The following is a 24272-nucleotide window of genomic DNA, read 5'->3' on the forward strand; positions in this document are numbered from 1 at the left end:
AACCAAAATATTTCAGTGGGATCTTTTTGAGAAAATTAGATTTGAAAATTTCAGGTTCAATTTTCAGCCTCCAGGAGTTGCCGTATAATCATGACAAGAAAAGCTAAAATTATTTATTTAAAATTTTGAACAACTTTGCTTTTATGAAGTCTTTCATAAAACCTCTCTATACATGATTTATTTAAGGCTGAATTTCCGTGACCTTAGCAAAGCAACTGATAAAAATGGCCATTAATTAACTCCCTTCAGGAGTGGTTTTATGAAGAACTTTATAAAAGCAAACTTGTTCAAAATTTTAAATAAATTTTTTCTTGTCATGATTATGCGGCAACTCCTAGGGGGTGAAAATTGAACTTGAAATTTTCAAATCTAACTTTCTCAAAAAGATCCCGCTGAAATATTTTGGTTTTACCTGGAATCATTATGGTTTTATGTCTAATTTCACCATACATAGGTCCCAGAGCTCGGCACTTACTTTTATCTTGATTCAATTGTAGCCTGGCGTGAATTGTCACATAACCGTTTAAGAGACAAATAAGGCGTTAAGAAACAAGCTTAACCGTTTAAAATGAATATTTATTATAATTCAGAATAACTTATTACTTGGGAGGGAGACGACATTGGACTGTTACAATTATATGTATTGTATACCCCAAAATATACAATCATATTCTCTTATTTATTGGCTTAAAAACTTTGGTTACTTGTATCAAATATTAATTTGTTGGTTCATTTAGCTGAGTGACCAAACGTTTAAACCAATAGTTTAAATCTTAATATATATGTTTTTATATTGAGTCAAAAAAATCATGTAGAAAATCTACACTATTATTATGAACTACGTAATTCTATTCAATATTGGATAAATATTTGATTGTTGGAAATGTTTTGACAATATCGTTATTTTAATTGGTTGCTTGATTTATATATTTAAGAGCTTCGCTTCCATAGATGTTATCACCCTTGTTTAGAATGTGTATAATAGTAATTCAGTTATGTTTTAACAATGGAATTTTTCCTTTTTTGTTCTGTGATCTTTTATAAAGGAATTTAACATTGGGCTGTTTATTACACTAGTCCCCAAAGTTTTATAATGTTTTCTTATTCGTTGGCTTAACAACTTGAGTGACTTTTATTGATTGGTTGGTCCATTAAGTGTCATCGTTTCAACCACTTAATGTAATCTACAGTAGGAGAAGGAATAATTTTGTGTATTATGAATGTACATCAATTTATCGGCCATTGTCTTATCCCTTTAGATCTTTAGATGTAATATACTAGTGTGTTCTTCTAATCATAAATATGAATGTACGGACATATCAAAGTTACATAGTAGCTACGCTACTAAAAATTAATTTTGACAAGTTTCCAAAAATGAAATCAATGGGTCGAGCCTAATGAATGGTAATTATTTATCTTTTTCTTTATCTTAAGTTTGGCGTTTTGTGTCCATTATCTGTCATTTTTGAGTATTTTTTTACAAAAACAGAAGAAATTTTTTGTTCTTTTAAAAATGCCAATAAAATTTTAAAATTCATTATGACAATTGCAGGTGTTGTCACTCAGGAAGGAAGGGGACATTGGACTGTAAATTACACTGGTACCCAAAGTTTATAACCACATTATCTAAATTGTTAGCTCTAAAACTTTAGGTACTTTAATTGAATTGCCATTTGTTGGTTCCAGGCTAGTAGTGTCCAAACTTTTTAACCAACAAATTTAATCCCCAGAGTTCAGAAGGAGTAATTTTGTTTGCTATCATTGGGGATTGAAATCCATTGTCTTATCCCTACAGATCCCTGGTTTCGACTTGAATTTGGACAAGACAAGACAACAAAGCATCTCATTACCAAATCATTATCAACACAAACCACTTTGATTGCACGACCTTTTACAAAAAGTCCTAAAAAAGTTCAGTCAAAAATAGGATATCTGATTTTCTCTGTCTGTCTGTCTGTTTGTTCCGAAGGATATAGCTAACAAAAGAATCTATGATTCTCCTTTGCAGTGTAGCTTCTAATAAGTCCTGGGAAGGTTTCAAGAAAAATCGGCCCTAGAAACCGACAACTCTCCCTAAAGAAATTTAGTAAAATTTATAGAAACAATAGACGTCTAATCTTAGAGATTATAATACATTCCATTGTTACATCCCTGAAACTCTAATTCTAGATAATAATAAATTTGAGATCATGTGTCTTATCCCTGCCTCCTTGCCTCCCTGAATGTTCATTATCTACTTTATATATTCAAGGTTAATGATAATAGTCATAGAGAACCATTGTTCTTGCAAAATTACTAAAAAGAAAGTTAAAAAAATTTAAGTTAGAAGCGACCGCGATCCTAGAATCTAAGAGCTCTATATATTCTAAGGGGTAAGAAAGTGCAGGGAAAAAAGCCTGAATCTATACCAAGACTAACATCTAAAATTTAAATCGTCTAAACTATCCCGGATCATATAAAGCTTCCCTAAAAAAAACTCAGAAGAAATCTTAAGCTACAAAAAAAAACTTACTGCTTTATATATTAGGATTATACCTTTTTTTTATGTCTATTAAGATATAGCAAACTGTTTTATTCAGTGGCGTGCATAGGGTTTTGCCAGGGGGTGTAAACCCTTAATGGGATGAAAAAAGAGGAAGAAAGTCATGTCAAATTTCAAAAATACTGGGTAGGAGTCACCTCCCTACCGCCTTCTACCTTATCATTAGTATGTTCTTTTTTAGCTTTTGATTTAGATTTCGTGGAAAAATCCGCCATTTTGTTATTTTGAAAAATCAGCTGATTTTGTACGAACACATGGTAGAGAGAAGCTGATAAAGAAATCAAGATTTTAGATAATGGTCAGTTCTTTTTAGTTTTAACAGGGATGTAGATAAGTTGACTTCAAATCTAACCCTGTTAAATTTAAATTTTTCGTTAGACAAAAGTAGTAGGAAATAAGAGATAAGACAATCTAAGATGGATTTATATACATTTCAAATAATGGTAAATATAATTGCCTCTTTATTGATTTAAATTATTGGTTGAAAAATTTGTACACTGCTAGTTTAGAACCACTTCTAGTTTTGGTAAATAAAAAGTACCTAAGTCAACTAATAAGATTACGTGGTTATAAAACTTTGGATACCAGTGTAATTTAATGTCCCATGTATTAACACTCTTTATGGGTGGCTGTACTGTAAAATCAAAAACTTCCAGTAAAGCTAGGTTATAGTAAGGTTACAGGCCTTTTAGACAAGGTTGATAGGCAACCATACAAGAACTAAATTCAACTAATATAGAAATCAAATCAAAAGACGATGATTTAAATGTATACTTTATGAAGTAAAAATATAACTTTTTTACTTATCCGTTTATGATCATTTTTTTTACATATTATATGTATTAAAAACAAGGATAAAATTGTATTTGGACAAAATAAAAATTTTTAAATAATGATAAGAAACGCCTTTAAGAAATATTCGTTAATAGATAAGGTCACAAAAAATTTATTTAGTTAAAATTTAGATCAATCAATAAACCTCATAAGTTATTGAAAATTGATTTTTACTTTTTTTATTTTTATAGCTTATATTTATTGGAGAATATTGATATTTAGATTAGTTCACCTACCAATGCGCTATCTCTTCTTATAATGCTATAACAATCGATATATTATTACTTGGATGTTGCATCAGATTTTCATGTTTTCTGATAAAGTGATGCTCTGACACAGCTGGCTGAAATAAATATACCCCCCATTCACCTCCTTTACCCCATACCCTTCCCTCCTACTGGATACACGAATTTACCAATAAATGAGGACCAAATTAGCAAGCTAAATTGACAATAAATTTTATACCATAATATCCTATATCTATAACTGAAACATATAGTAGCTTCGCTCCTTAAAAGCTGGTCAAATAAGAGAAGAAAAAAAGGATTATTTCTAAATTATTTGAGGAAGATTTTATCAGCTTAAAACCTTTACATCGATGACCTCCGAATTAGTTGCCGAATGTGTACGCAGTTTCCTGAGTGTTTCCCCATCCTAGCTCAATATTTACTACTAGCTAAAAAAGCTTCAAACTTTAAAAAAAATATCAAAATTTGAAAAATTCAAATTTATAATGTATAAATCGTTTATACATTCAAATTTAGATTTTTTGAGGGAAGTTTGAAGATTTTTAGCTAGTAGTAAATATTGAGCTAGGATGAGGAAACACTCAGGAAACTGCGTACACATTCGGCAACTAGATATCAGGCTATCTTTACATCTTTGTACCAGGGACGCAGGGAGAGGACAATAGACAATAAAATAATCGTCAATTTTCCAATAAGGAGATATTGTTCCAACTATAAAATAACCAAGTCAGGGATCTTAAAGTATAAGAGATGAATTGATGAACATCCCCAATTATGATACACAAAATTAACCCATCCGTAGGTTTAACTTATTATTATCAGTGTAAAAGTCAAAGAAAAGGAAAAACCTGCTAGTTTGAAGAACCAAATCATGATAAAACAAAAGTTCCCTTAATTTTTAAGCCAAATCATGAGAGAAATTATCAAAAACTTTGGGGACCATTTTAATAAAATTATCAACTGCAGAGTGGCATTGCGTTTCAAACGATCTTAAAACGATTTTGACTGGGACAAAACCTAAATATTTTAAATGCTTTGTTAGTAAATAAAGAAATTCTAAAATTGTATAATAAATGTTAATTTTATGAAGCACATAACTTTATCAACAGATGAAGTCAGACAAACTTTACTTCATTGTTAAACACGAATTTTGTTTGTAGTAATTACTAACCTATCCTTTCCTTAAACAGATTAAAACGCCCAATATGAACTAATCTTGTAAAGAAGAACCAAATAGGTAAATATATGCATTCATTTACTATAAAAGCTTAAAATATGGAAAGAACAAGACCCTATGATAAGAGATTTATTATTACTTGGATGTTTCACAAGATTTTAATGTTCTCTAATAAAGTGCTAAAATAACGATATACCCCCTAACCCCCTTAATCCCATTCCTGATCCTTATGGCTGAACGAACTGACCAATAAATGAGTTCTATTTTAGCAATGTAATTAACGACAATTTCCCTTTTCATAATATCCACGTACATATAGTCTATATCCATTCTCATGATAAAGCAATTGCACAGAAAATAGGAGAGACATGTTTTTGTATGGGATCGTCGAGTCTGTATAATGAACAGTCGAATACATACTAACATACTAAAGATATACAAAAAAAACTTTAAAATACTAATCAAGCGGGTGTACAAAAATGTAAATTCAAAAAACATCTCCACCCAATATTTTTGGTATTTTTCGACTGCCAACTTTTTGACGCGTTCTTTCGTTAAATTAGGCATTTCAAAGAATGTTTATCAGTTTTTAAAAGATTTTCTTGGAGAATAAGATAACAATTGACAGTATTTCATACGTTTTATATTATGTATTAAAAAAGATTTATTGTTAAGGGGCTATATTTGATTAATGTGTCATTTCATGGGACATTGGGGTGTTAAGTCCCCAAAGTTTTATAATAACATTTTCTTATTCGGTTTCTTTACAACTTTGGGGACATTTATTGATTTTTTTCAGTTGGTTCATTAAGTTGAGTGTCCAAACGTTTCAAGCGCCCATAATAATCTATAAAAAAGGTAATTTTTTGTATCATTAATTGTGATGTACATCAATTTGTCGTCCATTGTCTTAATAAACTCATCAAAAGATTTATAATGTGTATCAATTTGAAGACCCACTAGACGATATATCTTATTTTTATTATCTTGTAGGCCCCCCAACAGATCTCGCAATCAATTTAGATGTCAAATTTTTGACAAATCTTTCAAATCATTTACATTTTCACACCGACCAAAAATAGAGAAATAGTATTTTTACAATATTGCCAATTTCATGGAGAACTTTTACAAAATTTATTGTTTTTTAAGTTTAGGCTATTACCACGTACAGTTGTTGATATAAATTAAAGACATAAAATTTATAGTAGATCCTATTTATCAAAACATTGAGTACTTGATTGAACAACATTTGTCCTAAAATAAATAAGAAGGACAATCTTAACGCATTTAACAAAAGTTATGCTAGAAAAAGTTCTGAAAAGAATGCAAATTTCTACAAACATAAAACACTAAGATGGTGTAAGTTATTTTTGGTACAAAATATATGTACAACATTTTGTAGCAATTTTAAATGAATACTTTATTAGAAAATGCATAAATTCAACTTACACACACACAAACATAAAATAATATTGGTATAAAGTTTTAACTTTGTTTTATTGTCGATTAAAAATAATTTTAATAATCGTTAATTTAAAAGAGAAACAGACATAAACATTAAACACATTTTGAAACTCATAATGGTAAAAATATTGTAAGTAAAACAGAATTAGATTTTTGTACAATCCAGATTTTTTAAAATTTGTCTTTGATTTAGGTTGCTAATATGTACCACATTTATTGGTCAGTTCTTTCAACAGAGTATAGATGTATATACAGACAACTATCTTCCTTCCTTTTTCAATGACCTTTTTCGTCTGCGTCTAAACTACTTTCTGCTACTTGGCTGTGTTAATAAAAGCAACACAATATTGGTTGATTTTCAATGACCCAATAGAAAAGTTGCACAAGGTTGATGCGATGGGGAGATACAGTTATTTAACCCTTTTTCCCTCTATTGTTTTACTCTAATGTTCTTTCATCCAGTATAGGAGGGGAGGGGATTGGGTAAGGTCCGATGGGGGGTAAAGTTCTTTTAGTCAGCTGGGAGTATCACTTTTTTACTATCATTAATTATGATAGGCAAACTATCCATCTATATTTTTATCAGGGATCTTAAGGACATCCCCAATGATGATAAACAAAATTATTCTGTAAGTAAAATTATTAGTTTAAAAGTTTGGACACTACTTGTTTGGTACCGACCAATCAAGAAACAATACAAGCACTCAAAGTTTTTGAGCCAACTAATATGAATACGTAGTAGTAAAACTTTGGATACCAGAGTAATTTGGGTACCTGACTTATCCGCTGTCTGAAATCTTCATGTCTGATTTGGAACCTGAGTTTTGACTTGAACATGTCCTCCTTGCCCCTCTCAAACCTTTCTGGCCAAGGCATCTTTTCTAAAATATAATTAACAATTAATATTGTAATTCAGATTTCAAGAAACTTTTTTATTGCAATTTATAGTGTAATTTTTGCTTTAAATGCGAGAAAAAAAATATTTATCACATTTTCATAATGTTGCACAAATTAAAGTTTTGTCATTCATGTGATCATACATTACTAGAATATTTGAAAACCAATTTCTTGAAAATAATTAAGGTTTGGCGATTTTTTCCAAAATATTTTCTACGAGGTTTCGTGATTTTCTTTTCAAAAATAAATTGATTTTGTGGCTACTTAAAAATTGATTGGACGGAAATACTTTCAAAATATAAAATTAAATTAAAAAGTAGCGCAGCTACTAAAAATCTTACCCAGTGTTGCATCCGTATGTCTAAATCTTGTGGTTAGCAGGGACAGGGATAGAGATTCTGAGAAATAATAAGGAGGTGCAACAAATTAGAAAATTTATATAGTTCACAAAACATTTACAAAACAATTACATATAATTACATACTAGAAGTTAATATTCTTTTTTTCTCTCGCGATAATTGGGATTTTTCACAATAAATTAATAAGATATATTATTTCTCAGAATCACTGTCCCGAATAGTACGTGAGAATAGTTCAAGCAGGGACGTTCAAGCTTTTTATTTTGAGGTGAGTAAAAAGAGGGATTTCAAAGGTTTATAGCAAGTAATCTGATGTATTTTTGAAAATTTGTAAGGGCGTAAAATGAGGGGTTTTAAAGTTTTTGGTGGTTAAACATATCTTTACCCCCAACCTGGGATTTTATTTTTAATGTTTTTTCCATTATAAGTTGAAACTTTATGTTACATGCATGCATTCGAAGACACTTTAACATAAGGCATGAAAAATTGTTCTAAGGGGGGGGGGGGGTTATTAAATACCACTTTAAAAGGGGAAATTATTTCCCCAGTGAAAAAAAAAATTACCTATACGCTTTAGTTTATATAGCCTATGTGTAAGTTAGTCGCTATCCTAGACCTTAATCAACCCAAACTCAACTACATGTTTAAGAAGCATATGATAAGTGTGACACTGGCAAAAATAAAGTTATTCTGCAATTTTTAAAGTACTATACATAGAGTAGCTTCGCTATCAACAAGAACAAACTTACCCAGGGTAGCGTCCGTGTGTCGAAATCTTGTTGTCAAATTCATCTCCAGAGTTTGGCTGCCATTCGTGAAGATATAGAAGGCCACTTCGGCCCTCTCCCTCTGCATGTTGGTGATAAACTTCTCCAGTAGGGTAGCTCCGTCTACTTTTCTTCCTGTGGATAGATAGATAAACAAATTGAGGTACTAAATAGATAGACAGATAATTAGACAAACAGAGGTACTAAAAAGATTTATACACATAATCACATATAAAGGTACTAAATAGATAGACAGATAATTAGACAAACAGAGGTACTAAAAAGATTTATACACATAATCACATATAAAGGTACTAAATAGATAGACAGATAATTAGACAAACAGAAGTACTAAAAAGATTGATACACATATAAAGGTACTAAATAGATAGACAGACAACTAGACAAACAGAGGTACTAAAAAGATTGATAGACATATAAAGGTACTAAATAGATAGATAGACAAATTGAGGTACTAAATAGATAGATAGATAGACATATAAAGATACAAAATAGATAGACAGATAATTAGACAAACAGAAGTATTAAAAAGATTGATACACATATAAAGGTACTAAATAGATAGGTAGACAAATTGAGGTACTAAATAGATAGATAGACAAATAGGGGTACTAAATAGATAGATATACAAATAAACATACTGACTGAATTGATAGATAGAAAATTAGTGGTACTAAATAGATAGACAGATAGACAAATAGAGGAACTAAATAGATAGATAGACAAATTGAGGTACTAAATAGATATATAGACAAATTGAGGTACTAAATAGATAGATAGACAAATAAAGAAACTGAATAGATAGATAGACAAATAGGGGTAATAAATAGATAGACAGATGGACAAATAGAGGTACTAAATAGATAGATAGACAAATTGAGGTACTAAATAGATAGATAGACAAATAGGGGTACTAAATAGATAGATAGACAAATAGATGTACTAAATAGATAGAAAGATAGATAGAGGTACTAAATAGATAGATAGACAAATAGGGGTACTAAATAGATAGATAGACAAATAGATGTACTAAATAGATAGAAAGATAGATAGAGGTACTAAATAGATAGATAGAGGAACTAACCTATAGAGGCTACATCCCGCTGGTATTGAAGTAGATTATTCAAGGTAGTAGAATTTTGGACAATCAGGGCCGTTATTGGTAGGAAGGGGAGTAGCAACATATGCATCATGTACAGCCGTTGCCCTAAAAAAGAAAATTCATGCATAGGGTTGCTACGCTTTTACTATTGTTTTTATTTAAACAAGGATGACAACATCCATAAAAGCGAAGCACTGAAACGGTAGGACAAACGGACATTAACACTTGTATAGTATCTGAACTAAAAAATCGGAACATAAATGTATAAATGTCGAATCCAAATTGTAGGTAAATTTGTTGAAAAACTTCTTAAAAACAGGATAATGTTTATGGACATACTTACATCTTTGGACTTGATTATAGAGTTGCTTCGCTTATAATATTGTTCTTTGTTGTCCCAGGAATCAATATACCAAAAATCAGATCAAACGGATAATTAAAACACTTGAAAATTTGTTGTTAAAAAAGTAGAAAAATCAACATGTTTAAAATGGACGTACGGACATTCTGGTAATGATTATAGAGTTGCTACGCTTTCTAAATCGTACTTAACTACTACAGGAATCATCATGCAAAGTTTGAAATCGATAGGACAATTCTAACATGCCTAAATTAACGAATAAAAGCTATCTATCTCGGACGGACGGACGGACGTACGGACGGACGGACGGACGGACCGACCCTAATTATAGAAAAGCTTCGCTTTTAAAAATTAACCATAACTATATTTTGCAACATTGTGATAAAAGTGATGGGAGGGAGAGGAAATTGGACTGGTAATTATACAATTACCCAAAGATTATAATCACGTTATTTTATTTGGTGGAAACTTTGGGTAATTTTATTAAACTTTGAAACCGATTTGAGATATACTGCTATTTGTATTGCTTATACGTATTTAAAATCAATTGAATACAGAGGCGTGCAGATGATGTAATGGATTTCCACCACCTTCAACCACCCCTCTAAACACATCTAGACAAGGTTCTTTACTCCCCTGATACACTCTTAAATATTTGGACCTTTGGGTATTTTGGTTTGTAGAGTGTGGACATTTCAGGGAAGCTCAATAAAGGTCTCCGGGTTGGTTTTAGACTATTGTTTTTTCATGAATAGAGTCTTGTGATAGTTTTTTTTCTATTTTGTTATCATCCTTTCCCTAGATGCTAGGGGCGCAGCCGTGTTAAAGAAATAGGACTAATATAAAATAATTTTTCATTGCCAAATTGCACATCGATAAGAAATATATTTCCTAACTTTAAATTGATAAAAATACATTTATTGTATTCTATTGTTATCAGTAAGTTAAAAAGTTTGTGAAGAGGAACTTAACAAAACCTTTTATAAAGGGTAAAATAAAATACTAAAACGCAAAAATTAACACAATGACAATTGTTTTTTTAAAGTCATGAAAAAATTAAGCTAAAGCTTTTTTGGATATAGTCCTTTTCGTGGCAACGCCTCTTAAGGGGCGTTTCTACGTATTTTCACAGTAGCATTTCTCCTCTTTCTAGCCCATGCAGGGCCAATTGCCTAACACTGCGGGGCAATCAATTAACCCAATTTAACCTAACACTACGGGGCAATCACCTAACCTAACTTAACCTAAAATAACTATCAAAAGCTATTTTAAAAATACGACGAATCGCCCCTTAAGAGGCGTTGCCAAGAAAGGGACTAAACCCGGATTTTTATTATTCTCTTTAATTGATTTCTTTTCTTGAAGCTCATTTTTATTTAGCTGTATTCTCACTTATTATTTTACCTGATTACCATCCTTCTTTCAACTTGCAGCCTTTAGGGGAACTTGTGGGAAAGTTAAAGAGATTGTCGACAATCCACTTGTCAAAGGAAAAAGAAAAAAAATAGGGAGGGGAGAATTTTTTTAAGGCTAATTTATCTTGGGAGTGTGAAAGAAACCTCCCCCAAAATAGTTATAAACCTTTCTTAGACCTACAAGAAGCTTCACTTAAAGAATAACCATATTATCGGTCCAACGGTTAGCGAGATTTTTCAGTGGAAACACATTTATATACTCTTACTTTTAATATCTGTATATAAATCATACCTGTCTTGGTAACCGGATTGACCTGGAATATGCCAATCCTGACCAGAGTAGCTCCGGGGGCGGGCTCTGACGTCCGGGACTCCTCCTCCTCGTCTAGGGGGGAGATTGTTGACCCTCCCACACCCATCTAGATATATAATAATACATTATTACAGTTTTCGAACAAAAATATTAAATATTTTTGTAACTGGCTTTGCTTTGTATTGTATGTACAACCTTTGTTAGCAAGTCCTAACTAGGAAAAAAACTTACTTTTATTTACTTTAAATTTTATGTTATAAAACAAATCAATTCGGTTTTTCTTTTTAGATCAGCATTTATATGTCGTGTAATGATTTTCAGAAGCAAAGACATAAAAGATAAGCCACTAATCTTTAAAAAAATTCTCAAATTTCGTTTAACCTTTCTAAAAATATTATCTTACAAATAAAACATACCTAATAACATAAAGGTAAAAAATAAATCTTTTTTTAAAAAGGAGTATACAATTCAATATGATCCCAACAAACTTGCGTTTATGTTTATGGTTTCATTTTTAGCTTTGCTTAAGTCTCATTTTCTAAGATTATTTGGTATAATTTAAACTATTATGTACCTCTCCAAATTATGCACGCAGACCTTGTTGAATGAAAAGTAACATAAGGACTGAGCAGTCATTTACAGAAAGAATTTATCATGAAAGGAAGATTATTTTCCATTACATGAAATTTTTGGTACCCGTTATAATTGAAAATTTAAAGATATGCGATGTCAATTTGACTGTTTGATTGTGCTTTTTAGAGACGCTTCACTAAATGAACAGTGAACATTGAAACCTTTTTCAACTATTAAATCTATCGTGCAAAATAAGAGGATGTCTTTCTATCTTTATCAATATATTATAAACAGTAGGATTATATGAAAAGTGCTTTTCCTGGAAGCTTTAAACGAATCCTCGGCTTTTATACATAATTTTTGAAAGATAGTTGACTCATTTACAACACTCTAAAACTCCCTTAAAAAGTATTGCTGCATTTTTGTTGTCAGACCTTATTCATTTTATAATAAGGTCTTTTAGAATACTATAGAAAGCAAGAAAAAGAATTTATAATAATAATAGCGACTACTCCCCTATTGGCCTCTAGGGTCACTTAAGAAAAGGGTGATGTGAAGTCGACCCGGACCGTCAACTTTTGATTTTTGCAGGGATTTTTGTTTTAAACAGAAAAAGTAAAATAATAAGGAGGGGGGGGGGGGAGGATCTAGGGGTTATTTCTCTAGGAAGGGTGGTTTTACCCTCAACAAAATTAGTTATAAACCATCCCTGGACCTATGACAGACAACTTGTAACTTTTATATAATGATTACATACTTAGAATATCTGTTTAGATAATTTTATACCAAAATCTAGAAAATTTTAAAAATGTAGCAACTGCTAGTCTAAAGGGATTAATATATAGAATAGGATTGTGTATAAATTAAGAAGATTTGAAGTCAGGAACTAATGGGATTATTGTTTACAGAGAGGGAAATGATATAATTATATTATTATAATAATTGCAGGATTACATTATTGGCTCATTATCTGTTAATAATGATTACACTATGATTGTTTTATTAGGTTTTATTTTATTACGTAAAGTAGTAAGATTTTGTCTTCAACTAATATTGAGTTCTCCATTTAAAAAAAAGCTTTTTACACTGGTCCTGGAATGGTTTTATGCTATTTCATTATTTAGATTCAAGTCTTTGGATGTTTATTTATTACATTTCTCTTTCCATTACTTCCTCTTTGAAAACATAGCCCCTGGAAGTATTTTGGGCGCAGTCGCTAGTTATGATTCAAATCAACTACGAGGATGACAACATCCATAAAAGCAAAGCTCTGAAACAGTATGACAGACGAACATTTTTAGGACTTGATTATTGAGATGTGTTGTACCTTATTGTAATAGGAATCAGTACTCCAAAAAATCTGACCAATCGGATGATTATATCACATAAAAAAAATTTGTTAAAAAAGTTAAAAATCAACAAGTTTAAAAATTAAAATGGACGTACGGACATTCTGGTAACGATTTTAGAGTTGCTAGGCTTTCTAAATAGTATCTAACTATTACAGGAATCATCATGCAAAGTTTGAAATCGTTCTAATTCTATATAACGTGCCTGAATTAACGAAAAAAGCTATCCGTTACGGACGTACGGACGGACCGACCCTAATTATAGAAAAGGTTCGCTTTTAAAAACTCTTTACTCTAGAAGGAATATTGCAGTTACCCTATGATTCACTATTTATGTCTGTTCGCAACACAACGCTATATAATACCGAACATTTGATTGATAACTCACTTAGTCTGTTTGTCAATACCTGATGTTTTTGTGCTTCGCTAAGGATATTGTCATCCTTGTGGAAATATTAGAGACCAAGTAATTATTCAGCAATACAAATCTCTGACTCATGAACATTTCAGAACTCTACTATTTTGTGAAGTATTTTATCTTTTCTTATAGTTTAGTACTAGCGGCTACGCCCCCTTAGGGGGCCTCTAGGGTCACTTGAGGAGGGAGGAGCTGAATTCGATAACCCATTTTTTATTTTAGATCTAAAAAAAAAGTTAAAAAATCTGGGTTGGGTTTGTTTTTCTTTGGAGGGGGGGGGGGGTGGGGTTTTACTTCTCACCCCCCCCCCCCACTATTTTCAATTTTAATTTTTGAAAAATTAAAAATAAAATTTAGGGGGGAGTAATTTTTATCTAGGGGCGATTTCTCTAGGAGCAGAGGGTGGTGGTAACCTCCTTAAAAAGTTATAAACCTTCCCAGGACCTATGAGAAGCTACAATACCAATTACGGTTCAGAGGTTGGCGAGATTCTACTGTAAAAACAAATAGACAGACAAATATCATGTTACTTTATCATGAGGATTATCGTTCGATTAATTGTTTTCTTATTTTTTGAATTTATTTAAATGTTATACTTCTTTTTGCTGAAAAAAAATAATTCAGGCGACATTTGCGTGCAAATAAAAACTATCAAAGTCCAAGAATCTAGGGATAAGACAATGGCCGATAAAATGATGTCCATTCCCAGAGATAATACACAAAATTAACCCTTCTGTAGATTCAAAATAGTGGTTGAAACATTTGAACATTCAACTCAATGAGCCAACCAATCAAAATTCAGTGTCTCCAAAGTTGTAAAGACAACGAATAAGAAAACTTTAGGACTATTTTAATAAACAGCCGATTGTCCCCTTTCTCTCTTTCTTTCTCTGATCAAAATCTTTAAATCACACAAACCTTATATAAGTATTACGAAATTCAATCACATCATTAATTTTTCATTTTAAAATTCCTTATCAACAAATACTGCAAAACATTTCCACCAATAAAATTTCTCTAATTCGTCTGCTAGATATTTGGCCAATAAAAATGCTGCAAAAATCCTGGAAAAGATTTTAATTGGTTTTAAACAAAAACTGAATTACTATTGGTCACAGCAGACAATTTATTACTCAACAACTTGATACAAGTTGCCAAAAACAAATACATAAACAAAATATTATTCAGACAAAATAATACAAAAAAAATTATTGTAATAATTCAAATCATTATAAAACAATCTTTTTTTAAATAGTCGTAATTTTTATTTTATTTTATTTTAATTTTGTGGCAACCATGTCTAGCAGACAGGTTACAGAATACGTATCTCTGTTTATTTACAAAATTCTAGAAGCAGACAGGCAGGCAGCTTCGGAGCTATACGGCATATAAGGCATAATAAACTTACCCAAGCCCCCAATTCTATTCAAGCCTTTGGAAGGCTTGTTTCCTAAAAGAAAAGCAGTAAATTACAGAAATAGTATTTAAATAGTTTGAATTTTTACTAAGTTATAAATCAAAAATTAAAGTTTAAAATAATGATATATATTAGTATTGATAAGAAACTTGTTATTATTTTTTATAACTAATTATCTTGTTGCTAGGGGCTTAATAATTAAAAATTATAAGTAAAAAATGTTTAAAATTGATAAAATCACGTATTTTATTAAAATGATATCTACCTAATACGAATGTAAAATATTATTATTAAGGGTGCTATGCTAATTTTTTTAAACATTTGTACTTTGTTTATTACTATATTATAAACTAGCGGCTCTGCCCCTAGCCTCTTTGGGCTTTGCCCCAAAAGGAAATTTTTAAGAAAATTAAGTACTACTGGTGCTACCGCCAGTAGTTTTATGTGAACTAACTTTCCCATAAGAAAATAAAATTGTGAAAAAATAGGTACCTACGCAAGAAAAAAAGATTGGGGGGGGGGGTTTATATTTTTGGGGGGATTGGGGGTGTCCCAAACCCCTAGAAATTAGCCTAAAACCACCACAGGACCAGTAGGTATATTCCTTGAAGAGTAGAATCCGATCAGTTCAGTGGTTACCGAGATCTTAAGGGACAGACTGACATCGTTCTACTTTGAATTATAGATGAAATTTATATATAATTGAACTAGCGGCTTCGGCATCAAGAGAGGCCTCTAGGTGCACATGAGTCGGACAGGTCTTGACTTCTAGAATTCTATATACCAAATGATTATAATTTTAGAAAACCGAAATAAAATTTGAAAATGTCAAAAACTGTGGATGCACCCGAAGCTACTCCTGAGGTAATTATATTTGTGACTCATTAATACATACAGGAATGATACAATATGGATGATAAACAGTATATAATACCCAATGGTGATCAACATATTACCTAGGTGGTACCCTTTCGATCTTTTGACTAAAAATTTGGTCGTAAGTTTAGAATTATTTATCTAATCGAATTTCATTAAAAGTACCCAAAGTTTTTATGCCAACGAATGAACTTTTTAAAACTTTGTCTTTAGGTACCAGTGTAACTTAATATCTATTGTACCCTTCCTTCCTTAAAATAGCCTAATGAAAGTTTCATGAAGTTCCATGTAACTCTTTTTTATAAACAATGATGTCTGAAATTGATTACGTGTGTTTTTTTGTATAATTTAGTATTGCTTTTTCATCCATGAAAGGACCTCAGGACTTACGACATACTGTAATTAAAGAGGAGCTTCACTAATAAAAAATCAACAAAACATAACTTTATTTATGAAGGTATTTGAATCTCCCAGCTTTACCTTTAACTGGCGCGACCTGGCAGGTTGGCAGGCGGATGGTATCCAGTTCTCAACCTCTAGCAACGAGGCTGTCAAGATGTACGATGCGCTGCTGCATCAAGCTATTTATCATTATAATGATGGTCAGCTTGGCGGATTTTCAGGTAGGCTTATATGTTTTGGTATGCAAAGAAATATTTTAAGTTGCCTATGTTAGTATATATACACTTTCAATTTTCCTATTTTACACAACATTCCTTACTAATTTTACATTCCTTACTAATTTTACCATTCAGCTAAACCGAAGAGGGTGCGATGATCACAGAAATATATTTAAAATAAATAACTAGTAAAGAAACAGACTTTTTCACTCTAGTGACTTTATCACTAACTCATTTGATTAAATCTTGGCCTTGGGGTTGTTGCGCTACGCATCTACCCGCCCAATAGCTTGATACCTTTCTTTTACGTGATTTTTCACTACATACGCACACACAACTTACTGCTGTAAAGAATAGGATTGGTTAGACTAAAACAACAACTCCATATAGTAGCAGAGCACCCTAACAGAATCCCTTGCTCCTTAGGTATTAGATTGAGGATCATAAAATTAATAAGTTATTTTTATTTTCTAGGCACCACAGCTAAAATGACGGAAGCTGACCCAGACTTTGCAATGGGCAAAATATTCGGACTTGGCCTAGATTGTTTTGGTAAGTTATTGTTCTTGTTACGAAAGATTAATAAGAACATATGTCTTTCTTTCCCTAGCTAATATCTCGATAATTGCTGGACCTAAATGGCTCTACTTTACAGTATAGCTTCTTATAGGGCCTGGGAAGTTTAATTTTTAGGCACCTCAACCCTCCCAAGAAAATTACCCCTGGATCCCACCCCCCCCCCCCCCAAACTATTTTTTTCTTTGTGAAACTGAAATTGAAATTGGAAGGTCAACTTATTCTTCCTTCTCTCATGTGTCCCTAGGTGCCTCTAGGGGCGTATCCGTTATGTCAATGAAAGACAAATTGACCATAATCAATTTTTTTTAGCAACGAACCCAAAGAAAAACGAGGAACCCAGAAAGAAACTTATTGATTTCTCTGCAAAAGCTAAGGTACCTACTTTTTGCCAGCTTCTATTTTAGAAAATTTGTATTCATATCGACAAAAAAATAACACGGATAACAACATCACTAAATAGCGAAGCAAAAAATGGATGAATAAATGGACAAAGCGAGCAGATGTTTAGTTGTCATTAAAAGAAAAAGAAATAGGGAGAATATTTTGGAAACATAGGAAATCAAGTCTTCATAAAACAAATATTATTTATGTCTTTTGAAGCATGGTCGATAAACCAATAAAGAAAAATCAGATACTGGATGCTTATTAATACAAGGAATCTTAACTAAATTTCAGCTGTCTATATTACATAGGTAGCATACGAGAAAATCACATTTAAACCAGTATTACGAACGGACTGAAAAAGTGAAAGTTTAGCTTTTCCACTAAAAATCAATTATTGGAAGGTGAATCGTTTGTAAAAAATATTGAAATCTCTTATTTTGCTAATTTCTCAACGGTTAACTTTTTTAGAATCAGAATTTGACCAAGTACGAAGCAGACCATTTGAGGGCAGCCGAGCTTCTTGCTATCGAAGATTATTGGGGAGCTATGGAACAATTTCAGGAATAATCATTAATTTAACTTTAATACAACAAGAATGGCTTCGAAACCGATTTATATCCTCTGGATTAGAACTGGTTCTTAGCAATACTGAAAAAAATATAGCATCGTATTATAGACAATTTTCCACGAATATTTAAATAAAAATCATTAAATTAATACCAATTTTGTTAGCCCTGGTCTTCAGCCCAACCGTACCAACAAAAATGGTTTTAATCTTAAATTTTTTTAAATATTCGTGGATAACCATCTATGATAATTTTTTAAATAAATGATTAATTTTAGGAAGTTTTAAAAACCTATCCCAAAGACCCCTACTCTTTACAAATGGCTTATTTCTTAGCTTTAACTATTGGTGAGTTTTTTTTTATTTATTTGAATATAATCTGTTGATTTTTGTATGTGTTTGTTTGTAAGTTGAGATCTCCGTGACCATTAGACCGATTTAAATATTCATTTATTTTTTTATAGAAACCTCATGTAGACCTGGGATGGTTTTAGAATTTTTTGTTTTTAAAGTGCTGAAAGTCTTGATGTTTATTTGATAATTTGAAATTGTACCTACTGCTGCTATGACAGACAGTTAGGACTTTTAGATAAGGTTTTTTTCTGCAATATATTTGGTATTACTTTATAAGAATAAATAACACTAAAGAAATTCCAGTCTGGCTTCGAAACCCTTTAATAACTGCTGGCATATATATGTTTCTGAGCCATAATGAAATATCATGTATCGTCTTGTATTATAGACAATTTTCTACAAATAATAGAGTACACACTACACAAATCATAACACTAATATCAGTTTTGTTAAACTAGAAAAAAAAATATTTAATTTCTGCGGGAATATATCTATAAAACGATTTTATAAATAACTATTATAGGTGAAACTCCAAGGCTGTATGATATTCCCGCATCGGTTGTGAAATATTATGATCCTAGCACACCTTTCTATGGGTAAGTTTTTAAAAAAAAATCACCTAGGTATGATTTAGTTTCCTTCTACTTTGTTGTAAGCCTTCTGTTATGTTCTCATGTATAGGAATAAAATATGTACAACCTTAAGAAGTTATGTAGCAAGATGAGGTATTACTCATTAAGAGCTACATACTCTCAAATGTGACTATTGATTCATTCTTACGACTGCGTTCTTATTAATGACCGTAATATCAATATCAAATAACGACAGGTCCTAGGTCCTACCATTTCCCACCTTTATTGATGGAGTTAATGTGGCGGATATTAAGATACCTAGTCTACATGCCTACTTTTTTTCTCCAAAATAAATTATTAGAATATTAAGATAGATGGCAGAGATTGTTTTGTAAGTCACAAGTAAATAGGTGCTTTCTTTAAAGTCTAGTTTTGGTCACTGAACCACCCTCCCCTATTTGTTGAGATCATCTAGGTAATCAATACCCTACATTAAAAATATTTTTTTTCCATTTGCGAATAGGGATAGTGGTAGTAAATTACCATGATTGATGTTAATATTAATTCAGACATGTGTTTGGCAAGATCTGTTTTGGTGAAGGAGAAAGGGGCAACTATGACGCCAGTGAGATAGCTGGCAGAAAAGCTCTGGACCATTTCCCACTGGATAACTGGGCCCACCATGCTCTGGCACACAACTTTGAAGAGTCGGGAAGAGCCCTACAGGTATTTTTATATTTCTCATTGGATAACTGGGCCCACTGTGCTCTGGCACAAACTATGAAGAGTCAGGAAGAGCCCTACAGTTATTTATATATTTCCCCCTAGATAACTGGACCCACCATGCTCTGGCACACAACTTTGTAGAGTCAGGAAGAGCCCTACAGGTATTTATATATTTCCCATTGGATAACTGAACCCACCATGCTCTGGCACACAACTTTGAAGAGTCAGGAAGAGCCTACAGGTATTTATTTATTATAGAGATCGATGACAGTTTTGCGCAGCATCAATAAGCTACACTGTAAAGGATAATTATATTTCTTCAGCATTTTGCAAGATCCGTTGGTACACACAGACATTCTGTTTTTTTTAAAAAAGAATTATTAATAAAATAAAAATACTTTTGTTTAGGGTAGAAATTTCCTGCTAAACTCTGCCCGTGACTGGACGACAGGCACAACCTTCTCCCACCACATCTGGTGGCACACTGCTCTGTTCCACGTTCAGCTGGGAGAGTATGAATCAGCTCTCCAACTATATGATGATAAAGTCGGACCAATGACTTTGAAAGGTTAATTTTTGATTTTTTCTTAGTTAAATATAAACCTACTAATGTTGAATGACACAAAGGGGGGGAGGCGGATGTGACACTATTTAAAAAACACTCCCCCCCCCCCTCCCTTTAGGTGACTGATAGAATACAAGAGAATTCTAAATAAGGGTTTTGTCTGAAGCTTGAGATCTAAAAAAACTAGGTACTGAATCGATTAATTGTTCTTTCACATACTCATTAAACGGTTATAGGCCATTTTATTTTCAGATTGAAGTCTTGGGATGGTTTTAATGTATTTTTCTAGTCCCCCCAGGCTCTCTGCCTCTTCTGATACAGAGAATAATATGTGATATATAGAATGATAACTTCACGAAACCAAGATAGCTGTATACTGGATGCTCATCGGTACAAGAATCTTAACCAAAAATGTCGTAGATCTATCTTAAAAAGCAGCTGAGAAAATCACAATTCTATCTTAAAGTTATCTGTTGTTTTAGACGGAGGTAACTTCCCATTGTCCGACGGTTCATCTTTACTGATGCGACTTCACTTGGAGGGTGTTAATATTGGAGACAGAGCAAATGAACAGGTACTGTAAAACTGTCATACTAGCAGCTACGCCACTAGTGGCCTAAAAGGAACTTGAAGTGGGGGGAAGGGAATTCAACCCCCCATTTCAAGTTTTTTTTATTTTTGAATTAGAACCTATTTATTTTTTAAAAGATTGGGGGGGGGCATTTTTTTTAAAGGCAAATTCTCTTGGGATTTTGGAGGTACATTGGACCTATGAAAAGGAGAACCATATTGGTTCAGCTGTGAGAGAGTTCCTTAGCTACACACACACAGACAGACTGACACATGCACACATAGACATCCTGTTACATTAATATAAGGATTGCCACGCTTGATTTTGATCCTTCTTATTGATATTCTAGGCTAAAGGCTGGGTGAAGCACAACGACGACTTTGTCTCACTGTTCTACGACGGTCACAACTCTTTCTGCTCGCTGCTGGCTGGGGACGCAGCCGCTAACCAGAAGCTCCTGGAAAATATGAGAGAATTTGTCAATGGTGACAGGTAGTTTTTATATTTCGTTTTGGATTAAAATAGTTGGATGTTAGTATTTGCAGTCACTAATTCTGGAATAAAACTGGAACCGTTAAGCCTCCTACGTGACATTTGCTTTAATGAGCAATTTACTCATGGGTTAAGGATTAATTGAAGCTTCAAGAGGATAGAAACCCACAAAAATCATTTTATGTCTTTTTTTATCGCATCGTATTATAGACAGGTTTCTGCGGATTTATTTTTGAGTATGACTAAAAACAGGTTTTAATCCAACGGATATGAGAGATTTCGAAGCAATGTATGACTATATGTATTTAATTTTGAAAAATATTCTTTTTAGACTTGGTTGGAACAAGGACGTAACAACCAACGTGGGCATACCTCTGGTGGAAGGAATTACACACTTTATGGACGGAGAATATACAGAAGCTGTGGAGAAAATGGCCCCAATCATGCCGGAGTTACAGAAAAAAATTCAGGTATGTAATATTGCATAAATAAATACCTAAAAGAGAAGGGTCATTGGACTGTTATTTACATTAGTACCCAAAGTTATAGTTACGTTTTCTTATTCGTTGGCTAATAACTTTGGGTACTTTTATTAAATTTTGATTGGTTTCTTCAATAATTGGAGAATCATAACGTTCCAACCAATAGTATAAATATAAAGAAGGGATTATTTTGTCTATTGTTATTTGAGCTTTACATCAATTTATCGTCAATTATTATATCCCTGAAGATCATTGGATAATACCCAGAAATAAAGAAAAGAACCAATTTTTACAACTATTTTAAACTCTTAAATTATTTATGTATCAAATTTGCATCTGTAATATGTATTACTAGCTGCAACGCCCCGTAGAGGCCTCCAGGAGCACTTGAAGAAGTGGAGGTGATTAGCCAACCCTCCACCTTCCCCCAACATAGCTATAAACCTTCCCAGGACCTTTCAGAAGCTATACTATAAGGGAGAACCAAATATGTTCAGAAGTTAGCGAGTTTCTTCAGGACAGATACAGATCATGTTTTATACAAGGATTATCCTTTTCAGGGAAGCAAAGCGCAAAAGGACATATTCCGTCAGATCCTGCTGCACGCAGCTGTCAAGTCCAACACAAAACAAAACCTAGATCTGGTCATGGATATTCTCAATAATAAACTGGTCGAGTCGAAATTGAAAGAACACACTCCTTTGAACCAAAGGTAAACTTGTCTTTTCTGTTTCCCTTAAAAAAAATTGTAGTGGAGTAAAGAAACCCCCCCCCCCCCTCATTAATTTGAAATCATTTGAAAAAAATGAGGGGGAAGAGTTTTTCGTTTTTTTGTTTATTACCTTATGTTAGGTTAGGTTACTTTTTATAAGGTACTGGATATTTTAATATTCGTAATTTCAGACTTTGGGTCTACTTACACTGCACTGCTACAAAATGAGCAAAGATCTAAATAAGACGACATTCTTACTACTTTATATAATAGGATGTTTGTTTTCAGGTTTTTGGATAGAATGGTTGCTGTTCATGAAACACAAGGATAACTTACCTGAAAATCACAACAAATTTAAATGGAAAGGGATAGATATTCTACAATGTAAATAATAAAACAGGAAAAATAAAGATTAAATAAGGATTAATTAAGAAATTTTTAATGTTAACTTTTATTTTTATAAAATAAATCATTAAATACCTCAATTATGTTTGGTCCTTTTAAAGTTTATCTAAGAAACACGCTACAATTGGATGAGATTTGACTAATTTTCATAAAAATATTTCTCGTATTCATTCGAATCCGGTGGATAGGAACCGGTTCTCATCCATACGAAAAAACTATGTCTAGCATCGTATTATATCTTCTTTCTACGAATATAGAAATGTACAATCATAAGATTAAAACCAGTTTTTTTAGCCGGTGCCTTGTACTTTCTATATCCGCGGAAAGCCGTTTATAATACGATGCGAGAAATAACTATTACTAAATATGATATGAATACATGAATGATACAATAATAGTTATTTCTCGCATCGTATTATAAACGGCTTTCCGCGGATATAGAATGTGCACCTCGGGGCTAAAAAAAACTGGTTTTAATCTTATGATTGTACATTTCTATATTAATAGAAAGCTGGATATAATACTATGCTAGACATAGTTTTTTCGTATGGATGAGAACCGGTTCCTATCCACCGGATTCGAATGAATACGAGAAATATACGTATAAAATTTGTTGTCTCATTTTTATATGTATGTATTGTAAATAAAAACTATGAATAGGTAAATTGAACATATTTTCCTTCATTTTTAATTTAATTTCTTTTTTTGTCCTGTTTTAATATTTTATTCTCTGCAATAGTTCAAATCTCTTAAAACAACTCAGGTTGAACTATTAAACTTACATAATGTATTTAAAATTTAGTTTTATAACTAATACTGAATTTAAAAACTTTCTTGTCAACGAACGAAATGATAATTTTATAATTGAAATGATTAATATTTTCTAAAACTACTTATTTTTGTACAAATAGCATTTTTGATAACGAAAGCTTTTTAAAATATTATCTTCTTTTTGTTAAATATAATTGCAAAAGTTATTTTAATTTACAAGTTTCTTTAATTTTAAAGAGGATGTGAATTTTTACAATTTGAGAAAGGATGGGGGGGGGGAGGGCGGTATTTTAAAAATTTTGAAAATAGCACTTAAAAATGCATTATAATTGCTTTAACAA

The 24272-nt window shown here is 32.0% G+C and overlaps 2 protein-coding genes across 6 annotated transcripts in view; one reads left to right on the forward strand and one right to left on the reverse strand.

Annotated features, from left to right (window-relative positions):
• Positions 1-14836, reverse strand: part of LOC145314044 (uncharacterized) — a 117028-nt gene extending 102192 nt beyond the window's left edge. For 2 of the 5 annotated variants that reach the window (XM_080153778.1, XM_080153776.1), the window contains exons 1-6: positions 12075-12142; positions 11480-11606; positions 9394-9516; positions 8271-8423; positions 7504-7560; positions 7040-7146 (exon numbers count right to left, since the gene is read on the reverse strand). In XM_080153778.1, coding sequence (XP_080009904.1) covers positions 7040-7146; positions 7504-7560; positions 8271-8423; positions 9394-9516; positions 11480-11606 — 567 coding nt within the window. In that variant the 5' untranslated portion in view covers positions 12075-12142. Of the gene's footprint in view, positions 1-7039; positions 7147-7503; positions 7561-8270; positions 8424-9393; positions 9517-11479; positions 11607-12074; positions 12143-14758 lie in introns of those variants that run through there. The other 3 variants (XM_080153777.1, XM_080153780.1, XM_080153779.1) reach the window with 3 other exon arrangements.
• A 1150-nt stretch (positions 14837-15986) lies between these two features.
• On the forward strand, positions 15987-23323 carry LOC145314045 (tetratricopeptide repeat protein 38-like). The gene is made up of 14 exons (XM_080153781.1): positions 15987-16121; positions 16591-16756; positions 17228-17305; positions 17642-17706; positions 18185-18275; positions 18558-18629; positions 19159-19231; positions 19777-19933; positions 20342-20501; positions 20981-21072; positions 21419-21561; positions 21893-22031; positions 22604-22755; positions 23044-23323. Exons 1-14 carry the CDS (start codon positions 16083-16085, stop codon positions 23084-23086), a joined length of 1470 nt encoding a protein of 489 aa, XP_080009907.1. The 5' UTR covers positions 15987-16082; the 3' UTR covers positions 23087-23323.
• Positions 23324-24272: the final 949 nt, after the last annotated feature.

This window comes from Acartia tonsa, chromosome 3 (genome assembly GCF_053477335.1).
Source record: "Acartia tonsa isolate MP-2025a chromosome 3, ASM5347733v1, whole genome shotgun sequence".
In the NCBI taxonomy this organism is placed as follows: domain Eukaryota; kingdom Metazoa; phylum Arthropoda; class Copepoda; order Calanoida; family Acartiidae; genus Acartia; species Acartia tonsa.